A 22959-nucleotide genomic window follows, 5' to 3' on the forward strand; every position below is an offset into this window, starting at 1 on the left:
ATTTATCTGTAATGCATTAGTATACAGGTAAGAAGGTACAAATTCATTGTGTCCCCTCCCTTCTCAATAATTCAATGCCCCAAATTCCCAGTAATTCTGCTGCTTGTTCTGGCAGGAGCAAGAGGAAATGTGTAGGGTTGGGTAGTAATTATCCAGGCACCAACATTCAATTTGTATTATCCATGCAGAAATATTTATTTATTTATTAGCTAAGTTTCAATCCTAGACTTTCTTTCTTTGTTGGAAAGGTAGAACATATCAAAATGGTGTGGCTGCACGTCTGAAACTAGTCAGTGTCACTGTGGTAAGAAGTAAATAAAGCAAGAAATACCAAACCTAAGTTTCCTGACTGAAAGTACACATGGTGTGATTACATAAAGCAAAAGAAGTAATCCCCAGTGATAAATTAAAAAAAATTAAGCTGTAGACTGGGGCCGAAATTTAAGAGGTTGAAAAGTTGGGTTTGAAGTATTAAAAGTGCCCTCCTATAAATTGTGTCTACTGGCATTTATTTGTAATGAAGGAATAACCCCTGTGAAAACTATCAGTTGAGCAGGGACAAAGCTGGAGCAGAATTCATGTTTTAAGAATTTAAATGTTATGTTCAGTTTTAATAGTTTTTAACAGTTTTAAATAAAATAATATTCTCTCCCACTGTTTAAGAATCTGAAAAATATCACAGACACATATCCTAAAACCTGGATGAATAGAAAACAGATTATTTGTGTTACAAGATAAAGTAACCACAATGAATGATAATAATTTGGGTGATTTTATTCTTTAAATTAACAGCAAGATGAAATGCATTAACTATAGATGCAAAGAGATGGTGGACAATGTCTGGAAGTGCAAGATTGAGCACACACACAGGAAGTGTCCGCGACATAAATCAGTCATGGGAGACACCCACTAGATAAACTTGCTGACACACAGGAATTTATCCAACTTTAACTACACTGATTAGTCAACATGTATTCCAGAGACCGCTCAAAAGCACCAGTATGACTTTTTTTTTAATCAAGAACCAAAAACGTTAACAGAAAAAAGTTGTAATAATGTAAAGGAAACCAAAAAGAGTGTTCCTCTGACTTTGAATGAATTTGAATAAAGATAAAGTACATTCAGTGTCAACCAATCAGCTGCTGATGATTAGTGATGATGTGTTTTTTGTTGTTGTCTTCTTGTTCTTTACCTTGTACAACAACATTGGTTGTTTTTTAATGTTAAATGTTAAAAGTTGACTTTATAGCACCTGTGAGGAGTTTCAAGGTTCAAGGTTCAAGGTTTCTTTATTATCCCTGGGGGGCAATTTGTCTTGTTTTTGACTGGTTATTAAACAGTCCAAAATGAAAAGCAACGCCTCTTCGTGGCCTACAGGAACAAATGAGACCATCAACGACATGATTGAGAATTTGTTAGTAAACCTTTTTTTTTAATGCCTGAAACCACTGAGGAGGTGATGGGGTCAGTGTTTGCAGCACCTCTACCTACTATAACATAAAAACTGCTTACCTGTTAAAGTAAAAACTGAGGGATTCATTAAGGGTTTACTACTTTTGGTTTTGTATTTGATGTTGACGCTCCAGACAGGAAGAATTCTTTGACGCCACCAACTGGTTTCTGGAGAGGTGAAGACCAAAGATAGCTGTGCATGTATTGGAAACGCTCGCTAATTTACAGCTAATCTTGAAACCTCAAAGAGGTGGAGTTGAGGCCATAGCCTATCCACAACAACCATTGGCTGGATATTAACATGAACAGCGTGTCTCCAACTCTCACAGTAAAACAGTGAAGCCAAAATACTGCAACTACAGAGGACACACTAATTTTGTCATTATGCTGTTAACTTGGACCCTTGTGCAAATGTGTCCATCAAAGTTAGTAGTAGAACATTTAAATGTTGAAAAAATTGTCACCTTGAAGTACTAAAATGCTACTGAGCTTGCTCAGCAGCTCAGTCCATGTCACATATTTGTCTTCTGTTAAACAGAGGAATGTGGGTCAGAGAGACGGGCCTATAGAAATGTAAGCGCAAGTGTTGGACCACAGACACTAAATCCCACATTTCCTGTAATGCAACCACGACCTGCTGACATCATGTGGGCTGTTTCTTAAGAGTTTGGAGAAATCATTTCGAGCAACAAAAGACACAATATCCTACAACTGTTTACAGGCTGAGTCACACTCTGCTTAAGTGGGGAGTGAATTTGATGCGTAAATGGGTGGAGTGCCCCTCCACTCTCTGGCACTGATGTTTCCTATGAAAAAGTTACCTTGTTTACATTGGTGAATACAAGATGAGACGTTTGTCCAGCTCATCATTTTGACTCACACAGACATGAACTCATGAGTTTAAGTGAAGCTGATAATCAGTAACTATGATGGAACAAATAGTTTGAAAATAATTACAGTTTTATGGGCACATGCGTATTTTTATACACAATGGATGAGGTGAAAGTAAAGAGAAGCAGCAAAAAATGGGAGTTTTTTTTTATTGATAACTTTGTTGTAGTAAAGGTGTATTAAAGTGCACAGACTCCCATGAGTGGGACTTAGCATCATAACTGGTACAGGCTGTGTGTTTACAGCCTGATAAACAGACGAAGGGGAGGTAGGGCTGCATCATCATCCAGGCCTGCTGTGCAGCTTTACACAGGTGTGGACTGGACGGCCGGGTGAGACGGTGAGCTGTGCTTGTGGCCAGACGAGACGAGACCTTTAAGTACATACCTTTGGATATCTCGGTCACGTGACTCGGTTCCTACAACCTGCCTTCCTCCAGCCGGCTGTCCGCTCGCACCATTGCAAACACTGAAGGTAAAAAAAAAAATCTACAGCAGCATTCACCGACTAGCTCTAGTTTACAGACCATTAGCACCGAAGTTCTCTCTTTTATTCAGCCCCCATATAAGGCGGAATGACATGAAGCGACAGGCGCGTCGCTGCTCCGGAAAGACACCGGGCTGACAGTGAGCTCAGTCGGGCTGACAGTGAGCTCAGTCGGGCCTTGAATTTGTTCGAAACGCTGAAAACAAACCGAGCTCCGCCGCTGGATCGTCTGATATCAGCGCTATATTAGCTCTATATTCACCGAAGAGGTACCGATTCGTGCTCGAAAATACAAGAAGGAAGCGATAATAGAGCAACGTGGCGGTAGGATTTGTGAAGATTACAGTCAATAAAGTGCTCTGCACAAGACTGCCTTCCTAATCCCTGTGTGAAAGGGATGGGCAGTGCACCGGCTGGATCCGACTTTCTGCAAAAAGCTGGGTGGGGGAGCAGAAGTAACACTCTTCCTCCTCTCATGCACATTTTAGTCTAAAACGGTGTTGCCTCACTTGTAGCTTACTAGATGTTAATTTTCAAACTCTTGCGAGTAGTTGAACGCACATTGTTTACACGATGCAGTTATATGGCTGAGGGAGCATCTTATTTGACTCCTCATTACTTTTAATTCCTTTCCAGAGACAGTCAAACTTCCTGACAGTTCCCCACCCAGCACCCACTCATTTTAATGTTTTCTTTGTTGCAGGATGGCAGAGCCTCCCATGTCATGTGATTGTTTTGTGTCTTTGCCCCCTGGATCTCGTGATGACCATGTGATTTTTGGGAAGAATTCAGATCGTCCGCGGGATGAGGTGCAGGAGGTGGCCCATTTCCCTGCAGCATCTCACCCTCCAGGCTCCATGCTGGAGGTAAAGCAGCCCTGCATTGTGACTGATAACTGGCATCAAGCATCATAATTATATACAAATAAATAGTGCACTGAAGATAAAATCCATACAATTAAAGCATATGAAAAGGTTCAAGGAGGTAAATACTCATGCAGGCCATAGTCTTGATGTCATAGTATAATCAACCTGTAAGTAGAAATACTGTGAAAAGCTGGTTAAATATTTACATCCCTGGTAATGTGTAAAGGAAACAGAGTACACGTTTTATCCAACTGATTAAGCCATTTTCCCGTTTTACCTCAGTCGTGCCGTTTGGATTTAGCTGTCCCTAAGATTGTCTTTGACTCCATTTAAGTACAGAGGAGATGAATGATTAAATGTTTGTGGTACTACTCAGAACATTAAGTCCCAAGAGCTAAATTTGAAGGAGCTAAATGTTACTGCTTCAACTCAGTGTCTGCAACCCTTTAATGTAAGACAAACTTGCCTGCTGTTTTAACAGTTTCAACATTCTTTTTTTTTTGCACAGAGAAATAGATTTTTTTTACAATACACACTATATGTTGTTGTCTGCTGAACAAAACACAACCAAAATTGTTCATAGATGGAGATTATCAAAAAATGGTAGATGAAAAAAAATGCTAGAAAGATCTTACAGTGGAAAATGTAGCAACAGGTGGTTTCTGAAACTGTGTGCTGGTTTCTCTTCATAATTAGCTGGCCTGCCTGAACATAGGTGTCTTTACAATTTTCAAAGCTCAAGAAATATTCATAACCATTAACATCCCTTTCTTAAAATAAAACTATTATGTGAATATATTTTCTTTAACAGGTAAAGGTGTAAAGGTCCTAATAACAGTTTATATTTGTTCACATGAATAAGAAGGTTAATGTATCCTGACTATCTGACCCCAATCAGCAAATCTGGTTGGACATATTTTGTAAATAAAATAAGCACCAGATATGGAGGTACCCTATGAAAATTGTGAATGACTTGATCTTTAGAGTGGCAGGGGTTGTGTTTTTTTTTTTGGTTTGGGGCATCTTTTAGCCTTCATTCAACTGGACAGCTGAAGAGAGACAGTAAAGTATGGGAGTAGGGAGTGGGGGATGACACACAGCAGTGGATTGTGACAGGGAGACAAACCTATGACCGCTGCAACAAGGACATAAGCCTCTGTTTATGGGGCACACACCCTGCCCCTGGGACACCAAAACGACAGGGGCAGTTGGGGTTTAATGGACAATATTGCTGATAATTGTTGGAGAAGAGGAAGAAGTTTTCAATGCTTTGCACCATGAACTAAAAACACATTCACTAAGTCAGTACAGAAAAACCGGGGCAATGGAACCAAAACTAAAACCACAGAGTATATAAAGTTTTTTGCCGAAGAAACCAACAAAAAGTCACATAACTAAATAAAACAATCAGAAAGAATTAAGGCTGTCAGCATTCACATGTAAATCATAATGCAATTAAAATGTGTGTTTTATTCGTCACGTTCTATTTTGTCCCCTTCAGGCACACTGTAGTGAAGCCACTGTAACATCTTCCTGCTTCACTCTGCTGCTGCAATGGGAAATAATGACACCATTGTGCTTTGACACTGTACATTTACTTAAAAAAAACTCCCAGAGGGCTCAGTTGACAAGGCGGAAGTAATATGCACTTTGCGTCAAATGGAATTAAATATCACCAAAGTACTTAGAGTTTGAGCTACCACCTTGGAGCTGAGCAGACAGGTGCAGCTAATCAGACTGATGTTAGCGGGCAACCACATCACACAAGCTGGCAGAGCACTATTCTGGAGTCTGAGAATCGCTACAGACCTGTGGATGAAACAGTTTATTTTTTAATTAAATTTCTGACATTCCCACAAAGAGTATAATCACTTAACATCTCAGCTCTGTCTTCACAATGTGGCATGTTTTCTCTGGCTTTGTTGATAATAATGCATTTATGAATCTTAAAAAGGCTTGATGGTGCTTTCTGCTTAAAAGTTTTTACTGCAGCATACAGATTTTTCAAGCAGGATAATAGCATACTGGTTATTAAATACATGGTGAGAAGTTGTACTTTTACCCATTGAGTCTCCTGGTTCTTAGTGTCCTGTCCAGCCGTAAATACTCTGGAGATTATTGCAGTTATTTGTCCAACAAATGAGTCAACCCACCAACAGTATGTTCATTGCCTTTTGACTTTAACGTGAACTGTCTCTTGCTCTCTCATTTTGTCTGCAGTGCACATATATCCAGATTCCTCAGGTGGAGCAGACACACGCTGTCATCCTCAGTAAGCCTGCATGGATGTGGGGGGCTGAAATGGGAGCCAACGATCAGGGAGTCTGTGTTGGGAATGAGGCTGTCTGGACCCGAGAGCCTGTTGACCCCGGAGAGGCTCTGCTGGGCATGGACCTGGTCCGGTGAGCACCACAAACCGTTCATCTCTTTTTTAAAGAAGAATTCCACATGGGTTATCAGCTTAATTGATTTCAACAATAAATAATATATAATCCTCAGAGCTGATCTGAGAAACTATTTCTACCTTATTAAGTACAGTTTAGATAATGTGTATTCAGTATTAGTATGAACTTAATCCTCTTAAGCTTTGATCAGAAGGGCGTGTATATAGTCAGAAGCATGCTATGACCGGTGTGTTATGAAGTATTATGAACAGTTGAAGAGAAGCAATGGCAGTGGCATTTTCTCCATGATTCAGAGAGGTGTTTAAAAACTACCAACAAACTCATGCTGAGTTAAAAAGACTAACTTTAACACAAAAAAGTAAGTTCAGATACAGATGAGAAGATAAGTGCATGGAAATTGTATTCTTTATACTATTGAGTTGCATGCATTTATAACTAGAGGACTGATGCCCTCTAAAAGAAAGACTCAGACTCAAGTCCTTGTATATGACCAAGCCTCACTTTGATCATCAGACTGGGGCTGGAGCGATCTGACAGTGCTTGGGTGGCGCTGACTGTGATCACCGGCCTCCTGGAGCAGTACGGTCAGGGGGGGCCGTGCAGGGAGGATCCCGAGCCCTTTAGCTACCACAACACCTTCCTCCTTGTGGACCGCAAGGAGGCCTGGGTCCTTGAAACTGCTGGAAAACTGTGGGTGGCACAGAGGGTCACAGGTGAGGATGCACAGAAAGACAACTGACAGTTTAATCACATTCAAAGGCTTTACTGGCATAGAGCGAAGTAGTGATCTATTTGCAAATACCACTGAGCAGAGCTATATTTGTATTTTTAAAGCCTTTTGTTCAGTTCACCTTAAGACACCTCAGATTTCTGCCCTGCTCTCACTGAACAGTCCTCTGTACTGCACACAGATCTGAGAGTCCGGAACAGTATAAAAAAGCAGTAGTTACCAACTTTTTCTGTGTCTCTGTGTTAAACTTGAATTTATGATCTCCACTTTTGCATCTAATGCAAATAGCTGTACTAGCTTCAGAGAGCCTCAGTCACATCCCCAAATGTGCAAAGGATTTAATGGATGTGGATACATTTTTGAGTTTGCATCAACTCAGGTATTCACCTGTATTTACAGTGTATTGAATCCTAAGTTTATGGCTGAAGGCATGCAGTGTGAGACAGATAATGTGTCTTCTCTCACATGAATCCTGGTAGAAGAAGCAATGCCAGCCAGGAGAAGTCTTATTTCTCTGTCAGTGTAACATGCGCTGTGGATTTTTTACATTTTTGCTTGTATAGACTGCGTTTCTAAATACTGAGAAGACATCAGCTTTGAAAGGTGGAAAGATTCCCTGAAAGAACTTGCTCCATATGTTTGTATGTGCATGTCTGCATGTATGTGTGTGGTTTAAATCTTCACATTTTGCAAGAAAAAGTTATGAGAGATGGAGTTTAATTATAAATAATGAAGTCTCTAGATACAGCATCATCGTTTTATGGTCACGACAAGGGTGAAAAGCCTAATCATAGTTTGTATTACAGGCCTTTAAAATCTATACCCCCTCCACTAGTTACAATCTGCAGAAAAGGTTAAGAGTTAACAGTTCGTCGACTGCATTTCTGGCTTTCTGAATAATTGGTCTGACCGGATGTTACTATCAGAACATTTATTTTAAAGTTAAGAACACGTTTTTTGATTGTTTTCAGTGAACAAAATTGCATGGTTGAACATAATTGTGCCGAAAGTAAAACATAAACATTAGCAGGGTACCATACTCCTTAATTAGTCTGACCGGATGTTACTATCAGAACATTTATTTTAAAGTTAAGAAGCCGTTTTTTGATTGTTTTCACTGAACAAAATTGCATAGTTGAAAATAATTGTGCCGAAAGTAAAACATAAACATTAGCAGGGTACCATACTCCTTACACTGTTGCCAAAGTTTTTTTCAATTTGTTGGTTCAAGAGTTTGGCAATAAGACACAAAATACAGCTGGGATGCACCGTCAGTCAGAGTCATAGGTCGTTTTTCAGGTGTTTAATTAGAGGCAAAATGTGCTAAAAAGTTATCGATCAGTCATTGGAGTTCACCTTGTACTTGTTTGGCAAAGCCAGCATACCAGCCTTTTCAGAGCCACACTGTCAGTGCCATACCAGCTAAAAGAAATCAAAGGACTGAATGAGACTGAAGTTGTGCATTGAGTGATCTTGCCCTTAATCACTCAAAGAGAGCGAATTAAAGAAAACCACAGCAAGGTGTTGAAATATTTTTAAAACACATGACTCATATCTGCTTTTTAATGTGGTGAAGCTAAGTAACAAAGCAAATACAACCCATTCACATGTCTTTGTTCATAATTCATTGATTGACATGTGTCCACAGCTTGTAGAGGTGTGCTGTATGATTCAGGAAATCCTGAAATTGTGATGAAGAGATGAGGATTAATCTGCACTGGATCCCCCTGTCAGCTAAAGATAACACTTGTTATGCTCAGAGTGTATGCACATGAGTATTACATGAACACCTGGATTGAAGTTACGTTTTTTATTGTTCTTTATTCGAGACACAATAATTGTTAAATTAAAAAGTGATGGTGTGCAAATATTTTAAAAAGTGGCACTCACAAAGAAAAGATTTTCATCAGCTTTCCAAACAAAGATCTTTGGTTTGAAAAGGCATCTTCATCACAGCGACCGTCTCTTTTTAGAGGGCGTGAAGAACATCTCCAACCAGCTGACCATCGGTGCGGAGGTCTCTGCAGAGCACCCGGAGCTGCGGAGCGTGGCCAAGGCAGAGGGCTGGTGGGACGGAGAGGGAGAGTTCAACTTCTCTCAGGTGTTCAGCCCAGAGAACCCACCTGCCAGAATGGAGCTGGCCAAACAGCGCTACAAAGGAGGAACAGAGCTACTCCGGCAACATGACGGTGAGTTTGGTCTGTTTACTCATTCCCCAAATTGCATTTTTACATCCTCCCCAGACCTGTTTGAAAAAGAGAAACTTTGACCATGATTTTAGATATGATGTCTAATGCAAGGTAATTCATCCCTGGCTCACCAAGTTCTGTATTATCTTGGGCAATGAATTATGGGAAAGTAAACACGTTTTTAAAAAACAAAATACATGTCAGACCCTATAAATACTTCAAATTCCTGCTGTTAACTTCAGCAAAAAGTTTCAAAAGAACATTTTCATGAGAATACTTGGCACAGAATATATATATATAAAAAAATCTAAATTAGAAAATGTTGCAATCATGTCAGTAAATACTATTAATTCCCGGAGCCAGGCGTCAAAGACAGGCTTAACGTTGTCTCCTTGGGCAAACAAAAAAGAAAATTAGCTGTGTAAACCACTAAGAATGAGCAATGTTTTATTTCTATTTCATCATTTGGTGCAACATTAGTTAACGTAAGGTTGGATAAATTTGTATACAAGTTAGTCTGTATTTTTGGGAAACTGTCTAACTTGCAAAAGACTGGTCTCTTGTAAGGAAAATTAATCCCGTCCTTACTGGTCTAATCAACGTGAAAATAGTCCCTTATGACATGCCTGAAAATGCTGTGTACAGTATTAATCAGAGAGGACAATAGTAACTCAAGAGAGCATGATTTTAGCTCTTTCATACCCGCTGTTTCTGCTTCTTAGGCTCAGTGACAGCAGAGGTGATGATTTCTATTCTGAGAGACAAGCCCAGTGGCATCTGCATGGATTCTGGAGGTTTCTGCACCACAGGCAGCATGGTGTCCATTCTGCCCAGAGACACCACCCTGCCATGTGTCTACTTCTTTACTGCCACCCCAGACCCCTCCAGGTTTGTCTCAAACAAGGGATTGAGGCTTTTCAGGCCACAAACCCTCCTCTCCTCTTCATCCCTACTTTTCTTTCATTCTCTGTCTTCCCTTTGGGTTGGAGGGAGTTTCTGAGTCTGGCTTTCTTTCTTTGCTCTTCTTCTCCCTGTTGACCTACCCCACTTGCACCCTGGTAGGTCTGTATTCAAGCCTTTTGTCTTCTCGGACTCTGCCACCCCAGTGATGAGGGTGGTCTCCCCGCAGTTTGGGCAAGATGATCCTGCCAGGCAGCAGCCTCGCTTTCAGAGCCGGGTGGACCGCAGACATGACCTGTACAAAGCCCACCAGATGGCGCTCAACACCAACCCGGTGGGTACTATTGGAGGACTTAGATCAATAATTGTCCTGTGCTAAACTTGGCACAGCTGGGAGTTGTCACTTACGTTGTTTATACATCCAATTTGGAACCATATTCACCGACAGCTGAACTTAGTCTGTTGTTATTGAGCAGCACAGACAAAAGGGACACTCCCAGTGCCAGGCTAGACACTGGTTTGAATGTAGACTAAACAATAACACACCACAACTACACATTCAACTCCAAAGAGTAGGGTTTCAATAACTGTGCAACAAAAAAAAACACCATGGGAAAAGCTGGGAGGTATTGGTATCTCAAAATAACATCAACATTTAAAGGTAATTAGGAAATGAGTAGACACAAAGTTTTTAAACAATAAAGGAAACGTGTGTTAGCTTTGCTGAAGTTTAACTGCAGCCAGTGGCACATGAAGTAGAAACTATGTAAGGCTAAAAATGTAGCATGGTATAACAGTGGCGTAAGTTGGGAAGAAAATAATTATATCAAAAATTATTAGCTCGTTAGAATCGGCAAGCTACCTAGAGTCAAAAGATGTTTTTTCCTCATACATTACTACCTAACCCTGCCTTAAAGTGCTCTGATCAGCTATCATTTGTTTCATTAAAGTTTGCCCTCAGAGCTTTCTTAAAAAAACTCTGTAATACAGGAGAAAAAGGTTTCCTGTCGTATCGAGACAGTCTTGCCACCCAGTTACATATTCCATATGTTGATGTGGTTTCTTGATAAAACCCCACTGTGTGGCCTGGGTGTTGGGATCAAATGAGCAGGTGGACAGGGATTCACTGGTTAACTCAATGAAACTTGTTTCCTAACAACCTTGGAGAGATAGTCTCTTCACTTAGAGAACCGAGGTTACAGTCTTAACTGACCATTCTGTCAGTGAGTCCATGCACGCCTCGGCACTCGACATTAAAAAACAATGCATTTACCATCCATTAATGTGTTTTAAAGAAATATACAGAACTAACCTGTGAGGGTCAGTCCCCCTACAAATGGAAAATGTTACTGGAGTAGAGATAATCTTGATATGATAGGGAACCAAGGTTTCCATCATAACTGGCAGTTCTTGTCCTGTTTGTGTTCGTAAATTGACCAACTGCCCAAACCAAACTAAACTGTTAGTGTTTAACAACTTTTTTTGGATTACAATTAAGAAAAAATGAAGTTAGGCCTTAAAACATTGTCAGTGATAGCTCGTTTTAGCGGCTCAAAAGCTACGTTCTCCAGGGTACAAGTCCTGTTTTTCACCACTTAGCTTTCATAACTGATCAAAATGTGAGACAAGGTGGAACAGAAAATAATGACAGAATTAGTGATGTGTCCCCAAAGTTACATTGGAATAACTGCAGATAGAGGGGAAACTGTATCAACACAAGCTTGGAAAATGATACTAAACGTTTTGCATATACAATTTTTATTATAGTAACTTTTTACAGGGCGCTTTCAACCTGTTGGCCTCACATTTCTGCTCCACTTCATTGTTCACCTTGCAACTAAGGCTTTGAGAACATGACCAAACATAGACCAGTTTGTTTGACAGTGCTCATTTAAAGTCACAGTTGGGTTAGTGCATTTTTGTAAATGTATTGTTCTATTTCCCTAAAGAAGTTCAGTAATTGTTTCTTTCGCATACCTACTAGGAAACCAGTATGCTTTTAATCAGTATGTATGTATCTAGTGTGTAGTATGGATTTGAACATAGGTTTTACCTCCTGTTTTGCCTAGTATTAGTGTATGTTGAATCCCAGATTAGCCTGTAGAGGAAATGGAGGTTTGTGATAGCAGGTGTGCGACTACTGTCATTAAGTGTGCACCACCCCCACAGACGTCTGGTGGAATCAAACTGAGAAAGTCAAAATGTGCAAACACACACACACACACACACACACACACACACACACACACACACACACACACACACACACACACACACACACACACACACACAGGCTCCACCAAGTTTAGGACTTTGACAAATAACTTTACGGCTTAAGCAGTTTTAAGCACACAACATGCATGTTCAATTTGACTCAGGTGTGACTTGTTTTGATGACGCTCTGTCTTTCTCTCTATCTGTCAGGATGAGGGTTTAGCCATCTATGAGATTCTGATGGACCTGGAGTCACAATGTCTGAGCGAGATTTCAGCCATGCTGAATGGCGAGATACCAGGAGAGGACCTGGGGGACTTATTTTTTGATTGTGTGGACGCAGAGATTAAGTTCTACCAGTGAGCAGGTGGGAGGCTTTATCAGCTGTTTTTGTTTTTGTTTCATGCGTTAATGTGTTCCTGTTGTAAAGGAAAGAGAGCTTAGAAGCCACGCAAGTAATACGTTGGCATTTAGTAGGACTGCAGGTAATGGTAATGGCATATATATAGTGCAGTAAATATTTGATTTGTGTATCAGCTGATATGACCGAGCTGATTTGAAGTCATTGCATAATATCTGTACCTGTGAAAAGGTTTGTATTTATTTTGCACCACATTGAATGACGTTTATCACAGATCACCTTTCTCACATCACAGGACATGCAAGAAAGAGGCCCCAGGTTGGAATCTAACCAAGGTCACATTGAGGACCAAAGCCTCTGTACATGGGCACTGGACTTAACTACTAGGCTAAACTTGTACCAGATTTGTTTGTATGTCATAAAGGACAGACGGCGTGTGGAAATAACATGCCTTAAATCTGAGTGTGAGACCAGCCAGAGCAGTCACAAAGAGTTTAACTGATCTAATATGGAAAGACCTCACCATCATCTTTGAACAGTCAGGTGTTGTTTTTGGCATTAGATAGGAAGTCTTAAAACAAACAATAGATAGAGTCACATAGGCAGTAACATAGAGAGATCAAAGCCTCTATCAGAACTTGAATGTTATTGTTCAAACAACAAGTTTATATTTTCTGTTATGTTTGTTTCATCCATTCATTGTGATTTGATTTATACACTCCCCCTGTGTGGAAGTAAATGTTGCTGTGTTCCCAGCAAAGCTAAATATGATCATAATGTAACTGCCCTCTGTTACAGTGCCCTCAGGTGGAGATCCCCAGCGCTTGCACAGTTGCAGGATAGAGGCTATGGGACTGATATAAACTGTTCTTCATCTGACGGGCCTCCGCCTCACACAACACACATCCCTGACACCATTCCAACATTATCGCAGACTAAATGTCTAACCTGCAAATGTGATTGGAGCATATATCTCATCTGTATCACCAAGGGAGCATTAACAACCCCACAGTAGTAACTATAATGATGTAGATAAACAGGAGCCTGTTTAGAGACAGTGGCACAAATACTGAGGGAATGGCATTTCTATAACACGTTGCTGTTACAGAAGAATGGGTGGTCCTTTTAAGGCTACCTTTAGGGAAAGAGCTAATAAAGAATGAGTCTAGACTTTCTTCAGTGTGTTGTGTGTTTTATTTCAATACTCTTATTGTGCTTGTACTTAAAATGTTTGAGGATTTTCACATACATTTTTTTGTACCATCTTCATTACAGAAATACAGAAATACAGATATTGTAAAATTGCCCACGAAGTGTGTAACTCTAACAATACCAACTTAGAGTTTCCTTATCTATTTGATAAACTATGACACAGTGGTACTTTAGTCTTGTACAACCTGCTGATGCTATTAACATGTATATATGAAATCAACCATTCCCCCACATTCAGATATTTTAAAGGATTTTTGGCTTGTAATTTCTACTACTAATGAATTTCATTTATATTTCCAAAGAGAAAATGATGTGAAATTTTGCATTTCAGAAATGAAGTTGTTTCTACATGCTGAGGGTTTGAACAGCAGAGACTAAATTTACCATCAAACAGACAAATTATTTTACACAACAGACAACAAGGCCTGCAATCGTATAGAAAATAAGAAGTTTTACTACACCGCTCCACGTGTAACAGTTAACTAGTTTGAAATTGAGCTGAACCGGTTCCCCTAAATTAAAGATTATTTATGCAATAAAGCAATCCATAGTTCTTATGCCCTTGCTCTGCTAAAAAGTCTGCTGAACATAATGAAAAATATTAATGCAGACAATTATTTGTCTTACTGTGCATGTATACTCACTGTGGATTGAAACATCTTATTTTGATCAGGAGAACAAAAAATGGTAATGTCACACAGGCACATTTTGAACATGTAAGTAACCTGAAAACCAGCAACTACATAATGTTTTTTTTCTTTAAAACTTAAAATAGGAATAAAACACATTTAAAATTAAAGAACTTTGTAAATATAAATGTAAAGTTTTTTCCTGAGTTTTTCTCTCCAAAAAAAATTGTATGGGAAAACTGAAATTTACAAACTGAAAGAAAACATTTACTGTATTGTTAAATTGCCCTGATGTAAAGTAAACAGAGAAATCTTGAAAACCACAAATCATTATACAAGCAAACTAGAGCATGGTATATAATATTGAAACGATGGGGCAACAAAAAATAAAGGAACATCAACAAAGTGATCATTATTTGGAGACATGTTTAAACACATTTCTGTTTGAAAACATAGATTTGGTTTTCAGATTATCATTCCAATAAATATTCATACAACTTCTGGTCCGGTTAAAGACCAGTGCATATAAGCTGTCTTCCAACTACACCAAATATCACTTTTTTGTTTGTTTGGATTTGGTACATAAGCTTAGAATATTACGAGTCCAAAAGTAATTCAAAATTATATAAAATAAATGTAAATGTTAAGTTGCCATTTGTTATTTGCATTATAACCAATAACAAAACCATGTCAATGATATATTTTTTTATTGTGCAAGAAATGTCCTTTACAAGGGGTACAAAAGGGGGACCAAGTGATAGTAGATAGAGTAACATGTAAACAAAGCATGAATATGGACAACAATAAAACAACAAACAAACAGACAGACAGACAGACAGACAGACAGACAGACAGACAGACAAGTGGTAATAATAGTAATACTGATAATAAGAGGAAAACAAAGACAAAAACTAAAACAAAAAAACGAGACAAACAAAGAGAATCAATGGATGTTTTTTAAAAAACAAAACAAAACAAATAACAGAGCAGAAATAACCTATACAAAGTAAGCCACGAAAAAGGGAGAAAAACAAAATAATAATAATATAATAATAATAGGAATGTAAATAAATATATTATATCAATAATGATAATGAAACAGATAAGGCTGGATGACAAAGTCATAATTGTTCATTTCAATGGGTTAATAAATAAAATAAAGATAGATAAGTAAAAATATAATAATATATAAATAAACACGTGTAAAAAAATCAATAAATAAACAAAAAGTATGTCTTGTCTGGGTTAATGTTTGTGTGGGAAGATTGAAGGTATGATGGTTACTGAATATATTCCGATCCATTCCATGTCAATGATATCTACACTGATATTGTGCACATTACAATGCCTTCACATCTTTCTAAAATATTCAGTCTTTTTTTTAACGAATATGTTATAAAATCTAATTTCTGTAAGATATAAAAGAAAAGGGATTTTATTATTTGACAATAGCCCAATGTATGATGATTTAGCCAATTTCGGTCAATTCCAACATGTTACAAGCGCTTTAGTCCTGAATGAGGTTGTTCTTACTCCGTCCAGTAGGTGGCAGTAATTCAGATTGTTTGTTGCTTGTTTCCTTGCGGGGTCAGTATCCTGCTGCAGGACGCTCAACCATACAGTAACTAACGATAACTTACAATTCAGTGCATCTTTCCTTCACTCTGCAGAGTGTTGTATTAAGGTTTTCTGCTGATTACCAGGTAAATCTTCATCATTTAGCCCTGCTGCGTTAAAGAACGAAGAGTCGTGCATCTGAAAGGTAACGTCAGGTTGCTCACCAGTGCTACGTTGAGTTGTTAGCTAACACCGTTATGTTAACCACTTCATGCGGAAATGTCATAAAGCTTGTTTCCTGAATTGTAGGTTAAGGTGTTGGTTGTTATATTACTTATATTATCTTCCAATGATTCAAAAGCTAGAGCTAAGGTAAAAAGTTAGCTAGATTTTCTGTGCTAATTTGCATCCGACCAACAAACAGCAAGTAGATCTGTCCAGCTGAGCTTACCAACGAGTAAAAAGATACATCAGGCATCTGTTTTCTTAATATCAAACCTCATTTGGTAAGGAATGCTGTACCTCCACCAGCAGCTGAAATGTATCTTATTAAACAATTCATCTGTGGTTGAATGGGGCTGGTGATTTTGTAATCTGGAGTAATCTCTGCTCGCCCAAAGTCTGTGGCAGCAAACAATATTATTCCAACAATATTTAGTACTTTTGTTTCTTAACACTGAGTAGAGGACATCATACTTTTGGTCCTTACTTAAGCACCAATCATAGTTTGTATTTGATTCAGTGTGTTGTGTTGTATAACCCTGTTTTCAAAAAAAGTTAGGACACTTGTAAAATTTAAATTTAACTCAAAATGTGATCCTAAAATGTTGTCAACTCAAACTTTACATATCTGTAAAAGTAGCATAAATCTTGAAACTAAGAAATGTCAGTGTTTTTGGAGAACTATATGTTAATTTTGAGCCTGATGCCAGCAATATGTTTCTATAAGTTGGGGCAGAGCTATGTTTTCCACTGTGTGTCATCACCTCTTTACACTCTAGGTGTTTGAGAATTGAAGCCCTTGCTGTCATTGTTTTTTAAAAGTGGAATGGTGTCCCATTTTGTTTGATATAGAAATCAATCTGCTTAATAGTTCAAGGTCTCATTTATCATGCCATAATGTGTCAAACGTCTCCAATGATTGACAAGTCAGGACTGTAGGCGGGTCAGTCTATGATCTGGACTCTTCTACTACAGAACTATAAGAATGTAGTTTGTCATTGTCATGCTAAAATATGCTAGCTCTTCCCTGGAAAACACTTCACTTCAAATGTGCCCTGTAGGGGTTTGTGATACCACAAATTTTGGTTTTGATCCAATACCAAATAATACAGGGCCAGAATCGCTGATATCGATACGGTACCCATACTTTCTATTATTAAAAGTATCTTATGTACTTTGATGTATCACATGGGTGTTCAAACACCAGACAGTTTTTAAAGGCAAACAACAAATACTCTGCCTGAAGTATTTCCCTCCTCCTCCCATCTTTTCTCTTGAAACTCAGAGTTCTCTTTGATGAGGATTTTTATATGTCTTAACAAATTGGTGGCACCACAGCAGCAAACAGCTTTCCTAAACACGTCACAGTTCGCTACATTTTCAGTGACAGCTGTAAAATAGCTCCAAAAGAGGCTCCTCTTACTTTCAGCCATCACGGCATGCAATGCATGTCTGATTGGCATCGTTAGTCAGGGTGCGCTGTGGCGCGATGTGTGATGCGTTTGTTCGTTGTTTGAGCACACAGGACAGCAGCGGTGGAGAAGCAAAAAGTTCATGCACTAAGTGTGTACAAGAAAACGTAACGTTGTTTGCACAGACAGCCCTACTCTTTGATGAAATGGATAAAACATAAGCAAGAAACTGAAACTGGTATCGATCCTATTGACCCAAGAATCGATCTTCAAAAACGGCATAGTATTGATATTTTGGCATCGATCCGCCCACCTTTAGTGCCCTGTTAGCTATCCATGCCATGGGCACTTATGCATGTCCACACCATCACAGATGCTGGCTTTTGAAATTTTGAAATTCAAATGTTTTGAACCCTTTTGGTTTTTGTAAAGGGAATATTCTCAAGTCACTTGGCCAGTTTTAATAGCCCTGTTCAAATGTAACCATGGGTTTCAGTGTTTTGCAGATCGTCACATTTCGTTAATGTTAACATTTTACAGTGTCCCAGCTTTAGAAGACAAGAATGTATTTCTAAAATCTATATTTGCATCCCGTCTTTGATCTCACTTTCTTCCAGCAGTCCTTGTAAATCATATACCATTTGTTTTTAAAGTCTACTCTCTCTCCCCCTTTTGATGCAGTCTTTGACATCCCGGTGGCTGCTGGATCTGCTGAGATGAGATGATGTATTCCAACAGGTCTGAGCACAATCACAGGGGGCAGTACAGTGAGAGAAGTTCAAGGCAGTGGGACAGCTATGACGACAGGCGGGAAGAAAGACGTGAACCTCACAGAGATGTACCCAAGGATTCATATTATAAATATGGCGGGGATGGACAGAGAGGTGCAGAGAGGACAAGCAGAGGTAGAGAGTACAGCGACTCACCCAAGAGGAAGTACAGTACAGACTCAATGAACAGAGACTGGAGTAGAAAGAGCCCAGTGAGGAGACGCACGTCTTCATCTGATTGGGCTTCTTCTGAAAAGAAAAGGCGAAGGTTTACAGAGGAAGATGAAGATGATTACAGATACAGGCGTGAGACTGAGGATAAGTCAAACAGACCTTCTCCAGACGTTTTTTTCCCGCTCACACACTAACAAGGATTCTAAACACTCACAACAACAAGATGAAGATTTCAAATACAAGAAAACATCACAAGACTCGAGGCAAAAATATCGACATGAGGAATTCCCTTACAGGCATCATCGGGATGATTCAAATAGCCGACCCTCCTCTGGATATTACAAAGATAAAGATAGCCATGAAAAAAGCTGGGATCGTTCACAAGAACGGAAGCAATCACAAGATTACACCTCAAAGGTAGGTCACAGACAGACTGAGATATTGGCAGTGTATGGATTATGATTTGAAGTATTAAATTGTTCCTCCTTGTCCGGCAGAGTTATGCCAAACCCAGAGAGACAACTGACAGCCCCTCCAAAGACTATGAGGATCATCGTCATAACAGAGCAAGGCTTTCTTTGAATGGATCTAGTGGTCAGGTGGGTTTATGTCACTGTTTTGTTGCAATACGTTATTTATTTAATTATTAGACGAAGTAACAGATATGCTCTGAATACAAAAAAGGTTAATTTCCACCCTTTACTCATTCTTTCTAGTTAAGCATTGTGTGCTTACTTTTCAAGAGAGGGAATTGCCTGGGACCAAACAGTACAATAATAACCTGATACCATTGCCAAAATACTATATTATATATCATAACCTTAGTTCAATTGAAAAATGTATCAAATATAACGTGGGAATCAACTGTCCCCCCCGTTTCACCTGATACATCTTTCACTTTATCTCTTTTGCTATTTTAACTTAATGAGTATTGGATTTTCAAGCAGACAGGGAGACAATCAATGTCATGAAATCCTGCCGTAAATCTTGCATGCACCACATAAACCGATCTTATATAACCGAGTCAGACCCATCAGCTGTATATACATTTTCAACAATTCAGTTGGTAACAAAAATTGACGCAGCCCATTCAACAACTGTGGGGGTTTGAAAGGTTTTTCTTTTTAAATGCACTTTCTGCCCTAGTTCATCTTTAAAGCAATCCAAATCATGCCCTCTCTGTTAATACAACATTGCGATCAAAAATATTGCAGACAGTGCTGTGCTGCATTGAAGATAAAAACACTGTGTGTAATACATTGTTTTATAAATTTCGGATGCTTTTGTGTTCCCCATTAGTCTTTCGAGAGCGATGTTTCTTATCAGATTCCTGCTAATCCTGTGGAGAAGAAGACGAAGGGTTTCCAGCGTTTCCTCGATGTGCTCAACAAGGGGGTCAATGTTGACACGCTCACCAAGATAGTGACCCAGAACCCTGAAGGAGGGGATAAACGACCTCCGTCTCCAATTTCTTTCATGCACCCTGAAGACCAACCATGGTCCCCCAGTTGTGATGAAGTTCAACAGGCACGTGACAAAAATAACTCCCATAGGAAAGAGAATGTCAGAGCTCAGAAAGTCGCTTCTCCTCATCACAGGTCTTTCAGCCCAAAGAGAAGCTCCCTGTCTGATGAAAGGTCTCTACAAAAAGGTGATGGAGTGCGCAGCTTCCTTAGCTCTAGCAGTAGATCCAGGTCTCCCTCAGTGGTGGAAAAGGTCACACTGACACCTGAAGAGGAGCACAAGCACAGGCAAATGCAGGACGTTTTGCAGGCCATTGGCATGAATTTAGGATTTGAGGAGCTGGGTCAAATGTCACATCGGATCCAGGAGCGGTTGTATGGAAAGAAGGACAGTGACAGGGAGTGCCATCGTAGAAGAAACAAGGAAAGGGACACAAGGCGGGCTTTTTCACCAAGACTGCATAGTAGATCGTCATCGAGTAGATCAAGTTTCAGTCCACCAAGTCAAGATTATTACATGAAAGAAGATGCAGATAATGCTCCAAGAGATTTATCAGAAGAAAGGCAAACCCAAACACTGAAACCTGTTGAATATGACCCAAACTCCAGCAGTAATACTTTCTATGATGTGAAGAAATATGAAACAAACACTCAGGAAAAGACTGCTGTGTCTCAAGCATTTTCTCAAAACCACACATACACTTCATCAGAGCCACCTCCTCCATCTGTGATGTCAGCGTACTCTCCTGTAACCAGTTCACCTGCAACACCTTTCCCAGCTCTTCCTCCTGCTCCACCCACCAATCTCCCTCCAGCTCGGCCTCCAGGGCTCCCTCCAGCTCTACCTCAAGCTCTACCTCAAGCTTTACCCCCTGCTCTGCCTCCTTATTTCCCCAATGTTGGACCCAGGTTTTTATTTCCTTGCCGGCCTCCCGTCTTCCCTATGCCCCATGCTCCACCTCCGAACCTCTTTCCTGGACTTCTCCCTCAAACAAGTCACCTACTCCCACAGCACATGAGTAATCCTCAGCCGCCCTTTTTTAACCTGCCGCATATGAACCCTATTCAGCCTACAAACAACACACAAAACAAGAAGACAGCGTCAAGGCCCCGCTGTTTGCAAGTCATTGAAACAAAACAAGCTGGATGAAGAAAGTAGATTAGGATGAAAACCAGACTTTAAAACAGATAGATATTGATGATAACGGTCATTTTCTCCTACAGAAATAGACACACTATAAGATGCTCACTATGTAAATGTTCTGGGTTTTGTTAGTCCAGTCAAAACCACACAATACCATTTTTTTTCTTATGTAAGAAAAAATAAAACCTGTTGATTAAAAGCAGTAACATCCTGAAAACACCAGTTTTGTATTCTGTGCCTACACAGAACATCAGAAGGGGCTACAAGCTGAGCTGCTGCTAGCTTATTTGTAGGTGCTCAGCTTGAGGGCTAATTATCTAACAGATCTTATGATTAAAACTGCCAAAATAATAAGTAAAGCAGTTTTATTAAAAAACATATATTTCTCTGACCCTCTATGGTGGTGTTTCGGGGGCTGGGAGCTGAGCTGCTGCTGACTTTGGCTCCAACGCTGAGAGAAATATGTCTTCCAGTGAAAAAAAAGTTGTGACTTTAAACTCAAAGAGAGGCTGGAACTTTTGTATTAGTCGGCAAACAGCACGTTGAAAAACAGATAAATGTGGTTACACATAAAACATGAGTCACATTGGATGATTTGGAAGTTTGGTGAGGCACTGATCTGGAGATAATAAGGGAACAAATGATCGAAGCTTCTTATTCAACAGCCAGATAGGAATTCAATGACTAAATTCTTAGTTATGCACAGTCCTTGGAACAATTGGAAGCAGCCTTACCAGCATCAATAAAGAATAGGTCAAGTACAGAGAAAACAGACAACAAATTTAACAACTGACAGTTGACCAGGAGTTGATTGACGAACCTGTAGGATGTGTTTGAGCCTTGTACTCATAGCACAGTGTCATCCTAGAGAAACGTACTGGAACAATATTGAAAAAGTGTCTTGATTTCTCAGAACTTTGTCTTCACTTTGTTTTCATGATTGGTTAAATCATGGACTGGTACATCATAGCTGCTCTTTGAATTATACTTGTCTTGAAAAGTTATCGTGTAGGATTCAGGATTGTCCTAACAAATTAGCAGATTTGTCTTTTCACTATGGCTTCGGTCAGCCTTACTGCACCCGCTCTTTACCTAAGCTGTTTGGTTTATTGGTTGACATGTTTTGTTTTTCTGTATAAATGCATATTGTGTAAATAACTTGAATTGCATAATATTAAACATTTTGATCTAAAGTGAATGACTAAGAGCTGTGTGTGCATTCATTCTTTGTTGTTATGAAAAGAAGGCAAAACGTCTCTTGCAGCAACAGGAGGGTCCTTAAGTAATCCTGCCATCTTCCAAATGTGTTTCTGCATTGACAGGTGCATATCAATAATTTAGAATATTGTGGAAAAAGTCATTTCTTTCAGAAGTTCAATTCAAAAAGTGAAACTCATATTACAGATTTAGTATGCATGGAGTTTCTTTAATTGTGATAATTATGGATTACAGTTTGGTCACTACATTTATTTTGGTAAAAGGACAAAATAACAGATACTAATGAGCACTTGCACTTAGACTTGCTGAGATGACTTTTATGTTTTGTTAGATGACTAAATGATCACTTTTCAGAGTTTAAATTGATCCATTTAATTTCAGCTCTTAAAGAGATAAGCTGCTACATGAACACCACATGTAAAATTATTGGAGTTACTCACTGCCTCTCGAGATGTATCGGGTGAAGCCATAGGGTGAAGCCTGCAAAAGTATGCTAACCGTTTTAAAAGTTCAAAGGTGTTGGAGAAAGTCAACAATTGCTTTAGTCCTACCCTATGAAGGGGCTAACTAGCGAGTATTGGATAGTAGGAAATGCTAAATCTGGTTCCACTACAGAGGCGAAGAACCACTCCAATAACTTGTGTTAACCCTGCAATATGAATGT

The 22959-nt window shown here is 39.3% G+C and overlaps 2 protein-coding genes across 9 annotated transcripts; both read left to right on the plus strand.

The window, feature by feature from the left end:
• Window positions 1–2673: 2673 nt before the first annotated feature.
• On the plus strand, window positions 2674–13669 carry scrn2 (secernin 2). 6 transcript variants are annotated; one of them, XM_034688964.1, is made up of 9 exons: window positions 2674–2817; window positions 3533–3695; window positions 5916–6097; window positions 6614–6813; window positions 8804–9019; window positions 9742–9907; window positions 10082–10253; window positions 12344–12500; window positions 13293–13669. In XM_034688964.1, exons 2-8 carry the CDS (start codon window positions 3534–3536, stop codon window positions 12494–12496), a joined length of 1251 nt encoding a protein of 416 aa, XP_034544855.1. In that variant the 5' UTR covers window positions 2674–2817; window position 3533; the 3' UTR covers window positions 12497–12500; window positions 13293–13669. The 6 variants fall into 6 exon arrangements, with proteins under 6 accessions (XP_034544855.1, XP_034544857.1, XP_034544858.1 ...); XM_034688966.1 differs by lacking the exon at window positions 2674–2817 and adding an exon at window positions 2892–3098; XM_034688963.1 differs by lacking the exons at window positions 2674–2817; window positions 13293–13669 and adding exons at window positions 3124–3270; window positions 12790–13286.
• Window positions 13670–15893: 2224 nt separating this feature from the next.
• LOC117816368 (actin cytoskeleton-regulatory complex protein PAN1-like) lies at window positions 15894–22275 on the plus strand. 3 transcript variants are annotated; one of them, XM_034688587.1, is made up of 5 exons: window positions 15899–15956; window positions 16039–16097; window positions 18208–18887; window positions 18968–19069; window positions 19770–22275. In XM_034688587.1, exons 3-5 carry the CDS (start codon window positions 18579–18581, stop codon window positions 21081–21083), a joined length of 1725 nt encoding a protein of 574 aa, XP_034544478.1. In that variant the 5' UTR covers window positions 15899–15956; window positions 16039–16097; window positions 18208–18578; the 3' UTR covers window positions 21084–22275. The 3 variants fall into 3 exon arrangements, with proteins under 3 accessions (XP_034544476.1, XP_034544479.1, XP_034544478.1); XM_034688585.1 differs by having other exon boundaries at window positions 15894–16097; XM_034688588.1 differs by lacking the exon at window positions 16039–16097 and having other exon boundaries at window positions 15894–16038.
• The last annotated feature ends 684 nt before the right edge of the window (window positions 22276–22959 follow it).

This window comes from Notolabrus celidotus, chromosome 7, assembly GCF_009762535.1.
Source record: "Notolabrus celidotus isolate fNotCel1 chromosome 7, fNotCel1.pri, whole genome shotgun sequence".
In the NCBI taxonomy this organism is placed as follows: Eukaryota; Metazoa; Chordata; class Actinopteri; order Labriformes; family Labridae; genus Notolabrus; species Notolabrus celidotus.